At 32.3% G+C, this 17,932-nt stretch overlaps 1 protein-coding gene across 1 annotated transcript in view; it reads left to right on the plus strand.

Annotated features, from left to right (window-relative positions):
- LOC139526028 (uncharacterized) overlaps nt 1-16,755 on the plus strand; it is a 66,517-nt gene extending 49,762 nt beyond the window's left edge. The window contains exon 6 of the mRNA XM_071321201.1: nt 14,704-16,755. Coding sequence (XP_071177302.1) covers nt 14,704-16,253 — 1,550 coding nt within the window. The 3' untranslated portion in view covers nt 16,254-16,755. The remainder of the gene's footprint in view (nt 1-14,703) is intronic.
- The last annotated feature ends 1,177 nt before the right edge of the window (nt 16,756-17,932 follow it).

The following is a 17,932-nucleotide window of genomic DNA, read 5'->3' on the forward strand; positions in this document are numbered from 1 at the left end:
TAGACCTTAAATACAACAAAATCTGTATATTTCTTATGTTTCTGCTAATTATCAACTCAAAATCTGGTGTTTGAATGGGCAATCTTCTCTATCTGGTATTAGGGTCGGATGGATCCATGATTTATGTTAGGAGAAAAGGGGGGGGGGGGGCAAATTTAAAAGATTATTTTGCTTAAATTTACATTATTGGGGAGAAACACAAAATTATTTTGAAAATGAAACTACCTATATTCCAATTGCATATTTTTGGTAATGAGCAACAAGTTCTATAAAATTTGATGGTAAGAGAACGGAAACGGCATAAGGTAGACTATCCATATATCCGTATATACATGTATATATATATATATATATATGGATAGTTGACCTTCTCATGCATAGAAACAAGTGCCTGAAGTCTGTAAGCATCCTCCATGTCTATTACCTTTTTAAAGGTTATGTTTTAAATAGTTTTATAATCATGTGTATACAAAAAGTGTAATTCTAAAAATGTGACCCGGTTTTGTTATTACGCCCCATTTGTGGGTATTATGTTTTCTGTTCTGTGTGTCCGTTTGTCCGTGCGTATGTTTTCCCATCGTCCTGGTGTCCCGCTTCAGGTTTAAGTTTTCGGTCAAGGTAGTTTAATCTGACATCAGACTCAGACTTCTTTTAAACAAAGTTTTACTGTGCGTATTGCTGTGTGTTTGATTTTTCTGCTTTGGCTAGAGGTAAAGGGAGAGGGGTTTGAGATCTCAAAATAACATATTTAAGCCCGCCGTTTATTGCGCCTGTCCCAATTCAGGATTCTTTGGCCTTTGTTAGTCTTGCGATTGTGGGCATCCATTTACTAAAGACACATTCTTGCTTTCAACTATTTTGACGTATATATAATGAATATTGTCATGGTAAACAGATACCAAGTCATACGACACTAAGATGAATGAAGTCGAAAGATAAAATAGTCAAAGTGACAAGAACTACAATAAAACAAATAATATTTCTAATGAAAATAGAATTTTTTTAAGAATACAGATTTATTTGAGATAATAGCATGTACAAGTTTTGTAATGCTATAGAATGATATAGTTAGAAATAGATAATAAAAATAAGATGAAATTCAAACAGTCAACCCTAACGATCCTCTACATATGTCTAGAGGGGATGGGGGTGCACTTCAATACTTAATTGATTAGGGGTGTCGCTGTTTTGTTACCTCACCCTCTTTTACATTTTAAAAATATATAACTTTTCATATATTGCGTAGGAAAAAAGTTATCTTTTCCCATATTAATTTGGTTGCATGTGGTTTTATGTAAAAGAGGAATACTTAAGTATCAAAAGAGAAAAAAATGGTTGATAAAGACACAGCGGGAACACCAAATAGGTTGACAGTCAAAGAAGTTATAGAAACTTTATTGTCCTTGTCATATATATCTGATAGTTTTCTTAACTTTTCATTTATTTTAAGCTTTAAAAGGTGAACTATTCCAAAGGCACGTCCTATCACCTTGTTAATAGAAGTGCCCCCTCCAACCCTAATCCCTACCTGAAACATAACTACTGTAATGGAAATACACCGACATTTTTAAACACCCTTTAATGCATGTGTCTGTATCTATTTATTTTAAATAATTAACATTAAGATTTCTTAGCGCTAAACATGTGCTATTGTCTTTATATTATTCTTCTTGTCGCTGATAAGTGCGACCCCACCCAGCACCCATAATTCAATTATTTTCAGAAGGTCTATGGTATAGACTTGCAACATGAAAAATTAAATGAAATTTGGGGGTGGGGCCAAAAATGGCCATATAGCCCCTACCGTTTAAAATGAGGAAAAGGTTTATAATTTCCGAAACATTCACTTCGCTTCCAACCAAGCAAAATCCCGATTATGATATAAGGTGTAAATGAGTATTCCCGCGTTTGGACTAGTACTAGCGAGAACATGTCTGTATTAACGGGTTTTCAAATAAAGTATTGTCCAATCAGGATTACAGGTAAACGTTATACATGAAAACGTATCTCACTTTCAGCCGTTTTTTAAAGCGTACACATCCAAATGACATTTTTGATTACAATAGATATCATATCGCAAAGCTGTGGGTGTAGTGTATATTTTTTTTATTTTCTGAATTTAAGAAATAATTGATGCAAGCTATATACTTTATGATAGTTTTAACATGGGTAGGCTATTTATTTGTGATTGTTTTTGCCTGAGCAATAGTGAGGGCTAAAATAACACGAATATAATGCCTACCTGTGTTTAAACTACAATAAAGTATAGCTTGCATCAATGATATCGGTCCTGATAATGACAATGCTCTTATAATATATGGAGTGTGTGTCCGAGCGAGAACTGCTCTAGTTCATTACTTTAGGAATATTTATCAAAAAGTAGTATTTTAATATTCAGCCCCATTCTACTATTTAGTCAGCCATCAGTCCTACCCTGATATACCCTATCTTTTTCGGGTAATTAAAACTGATAGCGTTTGACATTTTTAGCCGAACAAATTTATCCATTTTATATAACTTAAATTATAGTATGCTGGTTCATATTCTGGACGCCAATTTTTGCTCCTTTATTATATAATTCACTAACAAAACAATTATGAAGCTTAGAAATGGAAAATTACTAAATACTAAACTTGTTCAAAGGGTATCTACACGTCTCAATCTTCAAAATCGGTTATCTAAAAATACTATCATCGCTAACATTTTTAACAATAAAAATCGTGGTTACCCTTCTATCGATAAGTGTCATGCCAAAAAATGACTTACATGTCCCCGTCTTTCCACCAACAATACGGTAAGGTCAACGTTTAATGGTCGCACATTTTCTTTAAATTTTGAAACGGATATAACTTGAAAAACAAACAGTATTATTTATTTACTCACATGCAACAAACCGGGGTGTGGTATTCAGTACGTAGGAGAAACTGGACGATATTTATCTAAACGCACCCAAGAACATCTGTATCGTTTTAAAAGACCCAATAAATTTAAAAGTATCATTTACCAACACCTTAAAAAGCACAACCATCCTTTTAAATATTTAGCAGTTCAACCTTAAGAAGTAGTAAATAAGCAGCCTGATGAATCGCATTCAAAGTTTGTACGATCACGGAAAATAATTGAATTAAATTGGATTAAAAAATTACAGACAGTTTACCCTCTCGGTCTTAATGATAATATCATGGGAATTGGTAATATATCTAGAACCAATTCCGTTAACATTTTGGATATAGTTTCTAAAACTGTTCGTAAAAAACGTTCTCACGGTCGTAGAACAAATCGCAATCAAAGAAAATTTCGGGCCAATCATACCAATATTTCGGACCTAATTTCTATTTCAAAAAACAACGGCAGACATTATCTGTTAACAAAACTCTGTTCGTTACCGGTTAATAAGTTAAATAAAATTTTGGAGGATTGCAACACAATTTCATATAGCAGTCCTAAGTATGAAATTGTTCAAATTATTATGGTATATTGTTATTCTAAATTATTTCCCAAAATTGATCGCCCTGAAGATCATAAAAAACATTTTATTAAAATTTTGTATGTCAATAAAGGCTTTGATTTTGTAAATATTGACGGTATATTTAACGACCATTCTGTTAAAGAACAAATTCCTGGATATTTTGACAATACTGAGCTACCTCTTATTTGTTATATTTACAAGAAATCTACCCGGAAATTTGTGTTTTATTATAGTCAATTGTGTAAAGATGTTAACATATTTATGGACCCATTTCCCATGTTATAACAGGAGATCTTAACATCGTTCAAGACCGAGAGTTAAAATCATTCCTCAGTAAAGGACCTAAATATCATCCCCCGTCAATTATTAATTGGAATGAGTGTCGTAATATCATCCACGACTCACTCCATACTTACTGTATGAAATGGATAAAACGGGAAAAAGCTGACAAAAAATCTTTGGACTCTTTTTTTAATTCAGTAATGAAGATAGTTGATATACGTATTCAACATTTTAAAGAACATTTTACTATAAACAATAACCACAATAAACCTATTTCTCGTATCAAACATAAACTAAAAGAACTAGCCAAGGAATTTGTTTTTGTCCCGGCCGATAAAGCTGCTAATAATATTATTATTGTTTGACGTAAATTTTACATTGAGGTTCTGAAAAAGGAAATCACCAATTGACCAACATTCCAACTGACTCCATTTTCAGAAAACGAAATCTGTAACAAACATAAACTTTTAGCCACCGCTTTACATGCAGAGCCAAATACAATGAAAGTCCCAACTATGTATTGGCTTCCGAAGCTACACAAAACCCCTTACAAATATAGATTTATTTCGTCTTCAAGCCATTGTTCAACTACTAAATTGTCTATTCTTCTTACCAGCACACTTGGGACAATTTAAAACCTGATAATAAATTGTTCAAATAAGGCCTTCGAAAATAGTGGAATAAATTACTTTTGGAGTGTCAAGAACTCGTTGGAAGTACTTGATAAATTGCATGCTTATATCGGTGATTTTGAATCTGTTCAAAGTTTTGATTTTTCTACCCTGTATACCACATTGCCTCACATTCTCATTAAGAAAAAATTCACACACCTAATTAAATGGGCATTCAAAAAATCAGAATGTGAATATATATGTTCAAACTCTTTTAGGTCATTTTTTAGTAGCAATAAACAAAAAAACTATGTTAATTGGACATGCTTTGATACTATATATGCCCTTGAATTTTTACTAGATAACATTTTTGTTCGCTTTGGGGATTCCGTATATCGTCACTTATTGTGGACCAGTTTTTGTATTGTTATGAGTTACAATTTATGACAAAAATAAGCAAAGACTATCGAAACAACATCTGATAAACAAATTTAATAATACTTTTAGATATTTGGATGATATTTTGGCTCTCAATAATGACGACTTCAGTATGTATATTAATGAAATTTATCCTGTTGAACTTACTTTAAATAAAGCTAATACTAACAATGACCACTGCCCTTTTCTCGATCTTGATATCTATATCACTAATGGAAAGCTGAATAGTAAAATTTATGATAAAAGGGATGATTTTTCATTTCCTATCGTTAATTATTCGTTTATAGATGGTGACGTTCCCTTGTCACCATCTTACGGTGTTTATATATCTCAACTTGTACGATTCGCTCGTGTATGTAATAATGTTTTAGATTTTAACGAGAGAAATTTATGTATTACTGAAAAATTATTACACCAGGGTTTTCGATATCACAAACTAGTCAAAACATTTACTAAATTTTATCATCGGTATAAAGACATCATTCATAAATATAGCTCAACATGCAGACTTCTAATACGTTCAGGTATTTCACATCCAATTTTTTATGGAAATATTCTTTATAAAGCACAAAGGTGTCAGTATTCACCTCAGAAACTTACAAAACCTTTGAATAGACTTATTAAGAAGGGATATAATTACGATACTGTTGTCAAGTCATTAAACATTGCATATTTTGGCGTTAATATTGAGTCACTGATAAGGTCTTTGCATCGGAACTAAACACATTTATTCTAAAAACAGTTGTTGACATGACACGGGTTATGTTCTTCTCATATATGTTATGATGGTATGATACTAAACCCCTAACGGAAGGATTGTGCCAGATGTTCATATGATGAAATCATAATCTTTTAGTCAGTTTAATTGAAGTCTGGAGCTGACATGTCCGTCAACTGCTAGTAGTCTGTTGTTATTTATGTATTATTGTCATTTTGTTTATTTTCTTTGGTTACATCTTCTGACATCAGACTCAGACTTCTCTTGAACTGAATTTTAATGTGCGTATTGTTATGCGTTTACTTTTCTACATTGGTTAGAGGTATAGGGGGAGAGTTGAGATCTCACAAACATGTTGAACCCCGCCGCATTTTTGCGCCTGTCCCAAGTCAGGAGCCTCTGGCCTTTGTTAGTCTTGTATTATTTTGATTTTAGTTTCTTGTGTACAATTTGGAAATTAGTATGGCGTTCATTATCACTGGACTAGTCTATATTTGTTTAGGGGCCAGCTGAAGGACGCCTCAGGGTGCAGGAATTTCTCGCTACATTGAAGACCTGTTGGTGACCCTCTGCTGTTGTTTTTTATTTTGGTCGGGTTGTTGTCTCTTTGACACATTCCCCATTTCTATTCTCAATTTTAATTAAGGTTATTTCTATGTCCAATGTGTATGAGTGTAGAGCATTTGTGAACATCCTTATTTTTTGTAAGTGAGAAAACGACTGTGATTTTTCAGAGGGAGTAGTTTTGTTTTTGTTTTTGTAATTTTTATTAATTTCAAGAATTACAGCAAATACAAACACATCAAACATACATACAGTGATATTATCAATAGTTACCATCAAAGGTACCAGAATTATAATTTGTTATGCCAGACCCGCATTTCCTCTTCTTAATTTGCTCCGCCTCAGTTTTAGACTTAAATCTCGAATTTGACTTACACAGCCATCTCAGTACCAAGATGTATGACAAACGAGACGATTTTAATTCAGAAATTATTAATTTCCCCCACCTTAGTGGCAATATACCAATTTCAGCTGCATATGGGATATACATTTCATAACTTATTCGATTTTCAAGAGCTTGCAGCTTCTACTCAGACTTAGTAAAACGTCAGCAGTGTCTAAGCAGAAAGTTAATGAACAAGGGGTATGTCAAAGAACGTCTGGTCCTTTTTCTAAAAAAGTTAATAGGAAGGTACCAAGACCTTGTTGATAAATATTCCGTATCAACTTCACAAATAATACATGATGGTCTTGATGTATAGATTCTGCGTACTGACGTTGTTTATCATCTTATCAACGTGTTATATTGTTCTTTATCGGTAATTTGTACATTTTTCCTTTGATGTATACTCGCTGATAATGTCAGTATCAGTGGACTGGCCGTGATATAAAAATATTGGGTTAGTACATAAATGACATGCGCGAATGCAACGCGTAAGGATCTACTTTCCCCTTTCATTCACAAAATTGCGCGTGATTTTTATCGCAGAAACGCACGAGATTTTTGGCGAATGAAACACCTGACATTGATTATAACTTTCAAAAAGTTAGTTTAGCCTTTTTTGTTGTGAAAATGTGAACAGAAAATGCATAAAAAAGCCGACAAACTTTAAAAAAAAAATGCATTATCTATAATTTATATATGAAGTACAAGTCCATGATGGCATGGTGTTCCAATCCGAGTTTTTATTCATACAATAGCCTACCAATACATAGTCTGGTGCCGTTTTAAGTAGTTTTCTTTTTCTGTTTCTTGAGAAGTATTTGTTTTACTTGTGCAGTCACTATAAAGTGTTAGAATTCATATTTAAACGCAACACATAAATAGTGCCCAAAAAGGTACCGCTATTGCATGAGAGAAGCTAGAAAAAAATGAAATTGACGCATTTTCAACATTTTTATGGGACCATCATATACAATTTTAAGAGATGTGGTTTCATTGTCAATTTAAAGACAGATATTCATAGAACAAAGAACAAAAAATTGAACTTATTGATATGCGGATCTAAGATAAAAAGGGAATAACCGGGGCACTAGTCCAAATAATTATGACGTCTGGTAAGGCTATTTTAATTTTTTTCTGGGACGCCAATTATTTGGACTACCGGGGCACCATCTATTAAAATGTTTGAAATAATTATGAAGAAGACAAGAAATGAGCTTGTTCAGATAATTTACAAATTACAGTCAGCTTTAAGTAAAATATAATTATAACTTGACGTCGTTGAACTTAAAACTGATGATCGATGAAAAATCTGCTGATTCATATCGTATCATTCTAAGGACGTAATGTTCTGACTTACTATGCTCGAGGGGGGGGGGGGGGGGGGGGGTAGGACCTTAATCGGGACTCCGGGATCGGGTGTCTTTAAGCTCGTGATTTCGGGATAGTCGACTTTGGTATATTTTTAACCCCTTATTGATAGAATTTCAAACTCCTGTGATTTAAAATTCGGGACCTCGTGATTTCGTGTTTTTAAACCCGGGATTTCGGGATCAGGACCATCCTATCCCCCTCTATGTTGATGTTTTGTGAAGAAAAAAAGAAATCTGACTTACCGGTATGCTACCATTATATTTGCCATTGTTAGAGTCATGTCCAAAGCAGAATATTAATGAAACACGTGCAATAATTCCTTATTCAATATTTTGTGCAAAGGAACGCCATGTTTATTGCACTGAGACAATATTTCAAATGATGTAATGCAGCCTGTGACGTCAAGTGTGATTCGCCGTGATTCAACGCGAAAACGAAGTTCGTTTGTTATTTTCTCTATTATTGTAGTAATTTTTTTTTTTTTTAATTACAGATAAACAGAATAAAGAACTTTTTGTTTTTGATACTGACTTTATCACAGAAAATTTTACTGTGATAAAGTCAGTATCAAAGGCAAAAGTCCTTTATTCTATATTTATCATATACTTAGCATTGATATGATAGCTTTTGCATATGTGCAATGAGCGGAAGTACACAAGCCATAATTTCCCACCCGGGCTGATAACCCATATCAGGTGCATCTGGTGCACAAAACCAATAATAGTGCCTCTCGTGCAAGCTACTTCCGGTGTTTCTGGTATCGATTGTTTACCTTTCTATTGTGACGTTAGATATTTTTTATGACGACGTCAAAATTTACGGGAACTTTTGTGGGGATAGTTTAGTACTTGCTAGCAAATGCCATTGACAATTATGAATCATTTTATAGTACAACAAACATGGAGTAATAATGATCATAAAACTCTTCCAAATTTTTAATGTTTCAAAATGCCTCTATAGGAAATGTAACCATACATATAAGGGCGTTTTTCAATAAAAACGTATTTTCTTGTCCCAGCCACTTTAGAAAAGAATGTGTTTGATCTTAGCAAGTAATTTTTTGTGCAGTCAGTACATTGAATTAGATTTAACATTTTTAAGCAAAGAAACAGTTTATTTTTAGAGGGATTGATAAGATATTGACTCCTGAATGGTCCAAACAACCAAAATGGCATGTCCCTAGACCGCCTGTTCAACATTCATACTCTAAAATATCGTAAAAAAATGAAGAAATAAATTTTTTTTTACTTTACATAAGTTCTTTAATAATTCAAAAGTATGTTCAGAGCCAACATATTTTAATAAACAGCTTTCAATATAGGTTTTTTTAATTTCAGAAGGTGTGTCCCTCACAAAATGTCCACTACGAAACGAAGTCATTAAAATTTGCCAATAAACAATTTTATAAAATCAATGTAATTTTTGTTAGCAAGAGATATAAACATTAGGGTCTTACAAAAGAAGTGATGCTTTTATAACGGCAATTAAATTGTTGGTAAGAAAAATTGAACACATCAAATGGACCAGAGTGATACCGTATTTTTGATAATGTCCACTACGAAACGGGTCAAATCTCCTTCAGTATCTGGTGTTAAAATTATGAAAAAAATATCAGTGTACAGCTTGATATATGCTTTGATGAATATAATCAATATTGTTACTATTGCAATATAGGGATTATGGGAAAAAAATAAAACATGCGACTACGTCCCTTACGAAACGGTCCCCTACGAAACAAGTATGGGAGAAAAACGTTTCGTAGTGGACACTACCACTACCATGCAGTCTTTTTTTAATCTTTTTTCAATTATATTCGTGCAAAACAAATAACAAGGGTTAGTTTCATGTCATTTTTATTATGTTTTTATTAACATATGATAGGGTTGATGTCAACTACGAAACTTTTTGTCCACTACGAAACGGTTTTGTCCACTACGAAACGCATCAAAATGTCCACTACGTAACATGAGTTGAACCTTCATATGTGAAGTACTGTCTAATCTATATCGATAAAAATGGTTTTCCAATTCAGAAAAAATGATATTTTTCTAGTATTTAAAGTAAACAAACTGGAATGTCTATAGGAAACATTTAAAATTGCAAAAAATGTGTGTGTTTAGAAGAAGTTTCGTAGGGGACAAAAGTCCCCTACGAAACAGTACACAAATTATGAAAATAATATCATTTTAAAGAATATTTAAGATTGCACTCTTTGTTTACAAACAGGTCTATTATAGAGGTATTCAAAATAACTCTTGAAATTAAATTTAAGACAAGTTGACTTTCCATTTTATTTAGGTCTGAAATTTACGCTTTTATGGAAAACGCCCATATATGCAGGTAGTGAAGCTGTTGTTGGACAATTATAGTATATTTGATTCATAATTTAACTTTTTTATAAAGTTTTTGACTATTTTAGTTATTGCATTTCTTTATTTGCCCTACATAAAACTATTGGAAGTATATGATAAAGCGTCTCGGGCTGATATGGGGGTCTCGGGATGATACCCAGGCTGATATGGAAAAGGCCATGTATTAATCTCGATTTCATTTGTCTTTGGTCTATTATAAATATTACTTTTACTGTTGGATTTTTTTCTGTGATATCCATTTAACGTGGATCGGTACTTATACATCCCGTCAATGTGTTTGTGTTGTCTTTCATTTTGCTGGTGTGTTTCTTTGGTTCTATTAACGTTACTCTGTACTTTAAAATATCCAGTCAGTATGTTATTGTTCTATAATATGTCATTATGCTACATTTCTATTACAAATTAGAAAATACGTGGAACCACAAACGTCAAAAATTATTTAAACGCGACGTGAAATGAACCGTTTATGGATTCTTATAAGTTCTATAGAACGTTTGGACTATTTCAAATGTTGGTATATTTCAGAAATGAGTTCTTACATTCTTTTAATTGTTTAACTCTGTGTGCTAACAATTTCCCCATGTGAAATTTTAAAATTGTTTGTATAAACATTGAATGACAAAAATATGGGACGTATAAATATTCTGGCGTTAGACACGCGAAGCAATGAATGTGTTTTTAATTTGATAAATGATTTTGTGTTATGTTAAATTGTTTCTTTAAAATTGTAACACGATGATGACTGCTGTACCCATGTTTTGAATATTTTATTTATTATGTCTGTTTAGTTTACGCATCATTGTAAATATAACGAAATTTGATAAGACTGTTGTACAAAGTGAGAGGTTTAGCGCTATAGAACCTAGTTTAATCCCCCATTTTCTACATTTGAAAATGCCTGTACCAAGTTGGAAATGTGACAATTGTTGTCCATTCGTTTTTGATGTGCTATGTCATTTGATTTCGCCATGTGATTAGGGACTTTCCGATTTGATTTTCCTCTGAGTTTAGTATTTTTGTCATGTTTGTGATTTTACTTTTTTTTTAATATATATTTATTTATGACAATAATCATTGATGTAAATTCATTATTTTATTATTTATATGGGAAAAAATAACAAAAATGTGTAAGAAAACATAATAAGAGTTAAATGTTCATTTACCATTGTGTGGCACTTGAGAACTGTAAAGTATTTTATCCAAAAAATAGTATGTAATTGAATTATAAAAATAAATATGCATTCCAAATGGTATCAATGTGCTCTTGTCTCTTATTTTTGACTACCAGTATTTTTTTTTTCTAAATTGTACAGGTATTGTAGCTTTTCTTTAATGAGTGAAAGATCTTTTGAAAAACATCTACTGTTGTATTTTAATAGAAGAAATAACACTGATACACTTATGTAATTTAAAAAAAATAACATTGATATCATAACATTGCTGTAACAATTCGAAAATGAAATAAAACATCCTTTTTTATCTATTACATCATTTACATATTGTAAATCAGCGTTAAACCAATGTTGATAAAAAAAACTGGTTTATTACCAATTCTAATCATATCGTTAAACCAAATAGGACTAAATAAAAAATATTCATAGTCCATATTTCTCTCTTTATCAATAATTATTGCTATGCTCTAGATTCATCTTTCCAAAAATTGTGTTTCATCAATAAACTAACTTGTTTGACATACTGAAAACCACAATCAAAAAGTTTATTTTCATCAATATCAGACATTTTGTGACCTTCTGCTGTTGTCTGCAGTTCTATGGTCGGGTTGTTGTCTCTTTGACACATTCCCCATTTCTCTTCTCAATTTTATTTTGGATCCTCAATGCTCTTCAACTTTGTACTTGTTTGGCTTTATAGATATTTTGATATGAGCGTCACTGATGAGTCTTATGTAGACGAAACGTGCGTCTGGCGTACTTAATTATAATCCTGGCACCTTTGATAACTATTATCAAAATACTCTGCCACTTGTTATCTCTCTAAAAAATCCTTCTTAGTCAAGGTCAAAGGTCAAAGTCATATTCTAAATTTTGATTTTCGCTCATTTTCACTCATATCCAAAAACTGTATTAGATATCGACAAATCATTTTTCTTAATTGTTATTTGCGACATGTCGTAACACGTAAATTTTGATTGCAAGGGTATGTTGAACGTTAAAGGGAGTTTTCTCCCCTCTGTATTTAAAAATTCGTGTATGGTAATATAACTCATAAACCAAATATAATTAAGACCTATGGTCTGTTGATTTGAGGTCCTTGGTTTATAACCTTGAAATTGATCTCAAGGTTATTTATTGATTTGACGTTCTAGATTTTGACCTTTGCTTTTATTTCATGATAAAGCCATGAGACTCTTTGCAACAGCTTTCAAACCATTTAACCTTGAAAAAAAACCGGGAGGGACCTTGTGTGAACCGGATGTAGCTATTTTTTTATACCTTATTGAAATAAAAGTATATAGATAGTTATCAAAGGTACCAGGATTATAATTTACTACGCTAGACTCGCGTTTCGTCTACATAAGACTCATCAGTGACTCTCAGATCAAAAAAGTTATAAAGCCAAACAGGTACAAAGTTGAAGAGCATTGAGGACCAAAACATAAAAGTTGTGCCAAATACGGCTAAGGTAATCTATTCCTGGGATAAGAAAATCCTTAGTTTCTCGAAAATTCAATATTTTGTTACAGAAAAATTATATTAATGACTATATAATTGATATTCATGTAGTATCAGAAATTTTTCCCCTTCTGCTTTTAAAATAAGTATAATGTAAATGTAATTGGTAAACCATAATTGATAGAGACCTAGGGTCTTTTGATCAGAGGGCCTTGGTCCAAACAAAAGAAAATAGAGTCAAGATCAAAGGTGACGGTCATTTCTTAATGTTGATTTTGGCTTATTTTCACCTCTTTTCCAACATCATATAAGATATCGACAACATAGTTTTACTTAATTGTTAGTTGCGACATGTCGTAACACCTAGATATTGGTTTAAAGGGTACGCTAACATTAAATTAGAGTTTCCTACCCTCTTTTATTTAAAAATATGCATATGGTGATATAACTCATCAACCATCAACCTTAAAATTGAGCTCAAGGTCATATGTTAATTTGACGTTCTATATTTTGACCTTTGCTTTTATCTCCTATGTAATCATGATAAAGCCATGGGATTTTTTGCTTTAAGTTGCAAGCCATATGACCTTGAAAAGAAAACCGCAAGTGACCTTGTGTAAACCGGAAGTAGCTATTTTTTGTACTCTTGGAATGTAAAAGTATTAAGAACAATATATTTTCGGAAACAGTGTCAATTAAACAGCTAAATGATACAGCAAGTAACATTTTTCAAACTGGAAATATTTAGTTATATACCTTATTTAAAATTATTGTATCGAAACCATATATTTTTGGAATCATCGTACAATAAGCTATCATTTGAAGCTGTTAATGACATTTAATATCTATTTTTACTAATTTTCATATCAAAATACTTGTTTTTTTTTTTTGGAAAGACCTTCAATTGTTCTCTGAACAATTAGTTTTTAATTATTAATTGAATATCTTCATTATTAATCTCATCAATACTGTTTAAATTATAAACATGTGCACAATATTGCGCTTTGATTTCACTAATCTTTTGTTTTACTGTATCTATATATTCTAATTTATAAAGTAAGGAGTTGTTGAACTTCCATAAACCTTTTCCTCTAATAAAATGATTATAAATTCCAGTTCAAGTAATACCACAATTATCTGAACGATAGCCTGCATGAACTTCACTGTTTTTAAGACTATTAAAAATATTATCTGTAAGAAGAAAGAAGTCTAATCTAGCCTGTTTAAATGGTTTTTTTTTTCCTCCATGTAAACCTTTGAACATTGGGATACAACTCCCTAAATGGATCTATTAAACTCCTTTCTTCAATTGCTTCAAAAATACTGTCTCTAGCCTTAGGGTTATTAGTATTTTTGTAGTTACAATAATCTATATAAGGTTCTGTACAAGAAAGACATCACAACAAATAATGTACCTTTTATTTCAAAATCATCAACAATGCCCATAAGAAAATTATCAAAAAAAATCAGAACTATCCATATTTGGTCCTTATAAGCACACTAAAGTAATTTTTTGATATTCTACAAAAATTTCAAAAATAAAATAGGTACCATTTACATCTTTATTTTTCTTTTAACACTTTGAATAACTCTTCTTGAATATTATAGAGGGAGTAGTTTTGAACAGCCAACATGAACTTTGGCGTATCTAGGTCAAATATGTAAATCTCATATAGCAACACTTTACAGTCATGATAAATGAAATAGTAACATCAGGTGGATTCATTTGTTTTTAATTTTATACATTTTCTTTGTACATGATCAAATAATTTTTTTCAAAGACTCATGCATTCTGACTTTGAAATATGCAAATTTCATCAATTGCATTTTTTTTATTATTATTGCCTTGTTTTATTGCAGGCATGAGACAGGATCAACAAATGCAACAATGTGAAGGGTCACACTTTAAGCGAACTTTCCCTGATATAGATTACGCATTCTTTGGATATGATGTCTTTTTTGGTTACCCATTAGCTAGTGGACATGATCCTGGCTTTACATATCCTATATTTGAGGCAGAATATAGCGAGGGAAGACAAACGTCTGATTGCAGATATAAAGTTCCTAACGGGTTAGTTGTTGTTCCTGATGTGTCATGTGTTACATCGTTTTCCTCAACAACTATTCAAAATAAGTATGAACTTATGAAAGCATTGTCAGCTTCTGTAAATGCAAATGGGGGAGGATATGGTATCAGCTTTTCTGCGTCAGCCGGTTATAAAAAGTCTTCATCTGAAATAACAACAGGGGAATCAGTGAAAATTATTTCCACAGCAAAATGTATTTACTATTTTACCAAAATATCTGAAGAGTTTATGCCTAGGTTTACCAAGGAATTTGTATCTTGGGTGACAAAACTTGACAAATCGAACGATTCTCAAATCTATATAGACTTCCTTAGAAAATATGGAACCCATTTTTTGACCGATACGTCATTCGGTGCAAAATTTACATACGAAAATACGATGAACTCTAAGACTTTTTTCACAAAGCAAGAAGCAGGTGTAAACGTTGGTGTGCAGGCCAGTTATTCTGGCATGGTTAGTGCTGGAGCTGGATTTAATATGGATTCGTCTCAAAAAGATGAAGCCTCTGATTTTCAGAAATCAGTTACAACCAAAACTATTACAGTTGGTGCATCACCCCCAGCAAATGGTGATGCCATGGAATGGGCCTCGGGAGTTAAAGATAGTCCGGTTCCGGTGAAATATAGTCTTAAACCGATTCGTAATCTTTTCAGAGATAAGTATATGGCTAACTTAAATGTAAACACTAATAACATTTTTTTAAAATTGGAAGATGCCAGAAACACATACTGCAGATATCTGAGAAGGCGTGGTGAATTAGATTCTTGCGATCCGATCAAGCCTGCTTTAATTCTAAGGGAAACCCAACTGAATTACTGTTATAAGACCATTCCAGCTGCAAGTTTTAGAGAATGCATCAATATATGCGAAAATGAAAAAGATTGTTTAGCATCTTCATTCTGCATAGGATGCAACAGGAATACATACAGATATAATACGTGCGCTATGTACAATAGAGCGAAAACTCACAAAGGTTTCTTTGCCGTCGACACCACGGATAAGTCCATTCGGTGGGATGCTGCTGTATTTAATTTCAAAATACCGTACACAACGCTCCTTCAGTTCGACAGAACTGCTGTAACTGGGAAATCAAGATTATCTACGAACACAGATATAAGTACAGATGTTATGTGCTTTCGATATTGTCTTCAAGATGCACACTGTGTTGCGTTTTCGTTTTGTCACAGTCCCTTACGTATAAGAAAATGTGAAACATATGCTGAATATAGAATAAATGGTCTGAAGACTGATAGGGAGACAACGACTTATTTCATGCCTACATTTGAACGCGACAAAGTTATATTTACAGGAAGAAAAGGGTAGATGCGATAAGGGTCAGTTACCATAATCAATAGTATAAAGTTGAATAAATGTAAATATCAAGATGAGAAAAGATTAAACAATACGTTATATCAAATATAATGAAGATTTTATCGTAAAAGAACAGAAATTTATTTTCTCTACAAAATTTAACTGCATATTAGTATTTTAACACCTGTTTGTGAGTTGGAAATATATGAACACACTTATGCCAAAGAAAAATTAAACGAACTTTAATTTCCATGATATTTTTCAACATGAACACATCAGTGATCAGACATGAGTTATGCCAACAGATCCAGTTTTTTTTTTGTGAAGTGATTCGTCGTAAATTGCCATTTCGGAACTACTACCATTTTTAAATAGTTTTTCTTTTGCTTTTCAGAAAGCCAGGCGGAAGGATTGCATTTTTTTTTCATTTTGCAACAAATTGTATTTTGATTATGATAACAAAAAGGCGTTGTTTGTAACAGAAATCTTCAATAAAACTACACAGAACATTGTAGATGGATTTATTGTATGTCCCTTTCGGATGTGTTACTCTTAAAAATAGTTTCCAATGAATTTTTCTATCAACACGACACTCCAAATATCAAATAGGGCACACATTTTATCATATTATACAACCTCAATCATAACTGTTATCATATTTTGCAGAACAATTGGTCTATTAACTAGGGTTTTAGTTTGATGTTTTTATCATTTTCGGGGACTCTAAACTAGTTACATATCCTTCAACTCTTTAAGTATTTATATTTCATCCACATTTTCATGCGGAAACCAAGTCTGTTGTCTGTCTCATTTGGTTAATTGATATGTGTCTGCTAGATTTTCAGTGGTTTATTTTAAAGTATCCATCGGAAGAGACAAACAAAATAACAATAAACCCTTTATCTTATGGCCAGTCGGGATAAATGGAACGAATTTTGGTCGTCATAAGAAAATAAGGGCACGTAGGTTTGACAGTGGAAGAAATGTTGCCATCCAACAGATATCCTAGAGATACAGGCCCTTCGTTTAAGGTGTCGCAAGGGTTCCATATTATACAGAGAGCATTGCACTCTCCCTTCATGGAGTATCAGATTCAAGGTAAAGGAACAGTAAATGGAAATGTCAGAGAATTTGGTCAAATTTTGCATACAACTTTGACTTGTTTTACTATAACTGAAAATCGAAAAAACAATGCATTTATGTATCTGTAATATAAATGAATAAATTGTTGATGATCAAGAACACCTTAGATTAATTACTCTTGCTCTCGTGTTGCTCAATCTTTTGTTTTCTATGGGGTTGGTTTTTTTTTTTTGGTAAATCGTTGTTTTTCTTTTAGTCCTATTTGTTTGCAATGGTGTTTTTTAAAGAAAAAAGCCTAGGGTACAGCAACTGGCTCGTATTGACAGATTTATAGTACGGCAATATTTTTTTTTTGTAACTGTATGGCAACGTACTAGATTTATAATATCTATATACTTTTCGATATATGAGATGAATTGTATTCGATGAAGTTAGGCTGAAGTGTTGCGAGAGACTATCGATTATTATGATAAAAAAAAACGTTTTTGTATATATTTGACATTGTATTCAAACAGGCAAGTTAGTTTGGTGTCTTTTTCGAGGTCCACTTTTACTTAATCACTATGTAATAGTAACTATTAGTCTTATGCAGGGTCTTTCAAGGGGGT

The sequence above is a fragment of the Mytilus edulis genome, chromosome 6 (genome assembly GCF_963676685.1).
Source record: "Mytilus edulis chromosome 6, xbMytEdul2.2, whole genome shotgun sequence".
Lineage (NCBI taxonomy): Eukaryota > Metazoa > Mollusca > Bivalvia > Mytilida > Mytilidae > Mytilus > Mytilus edulis.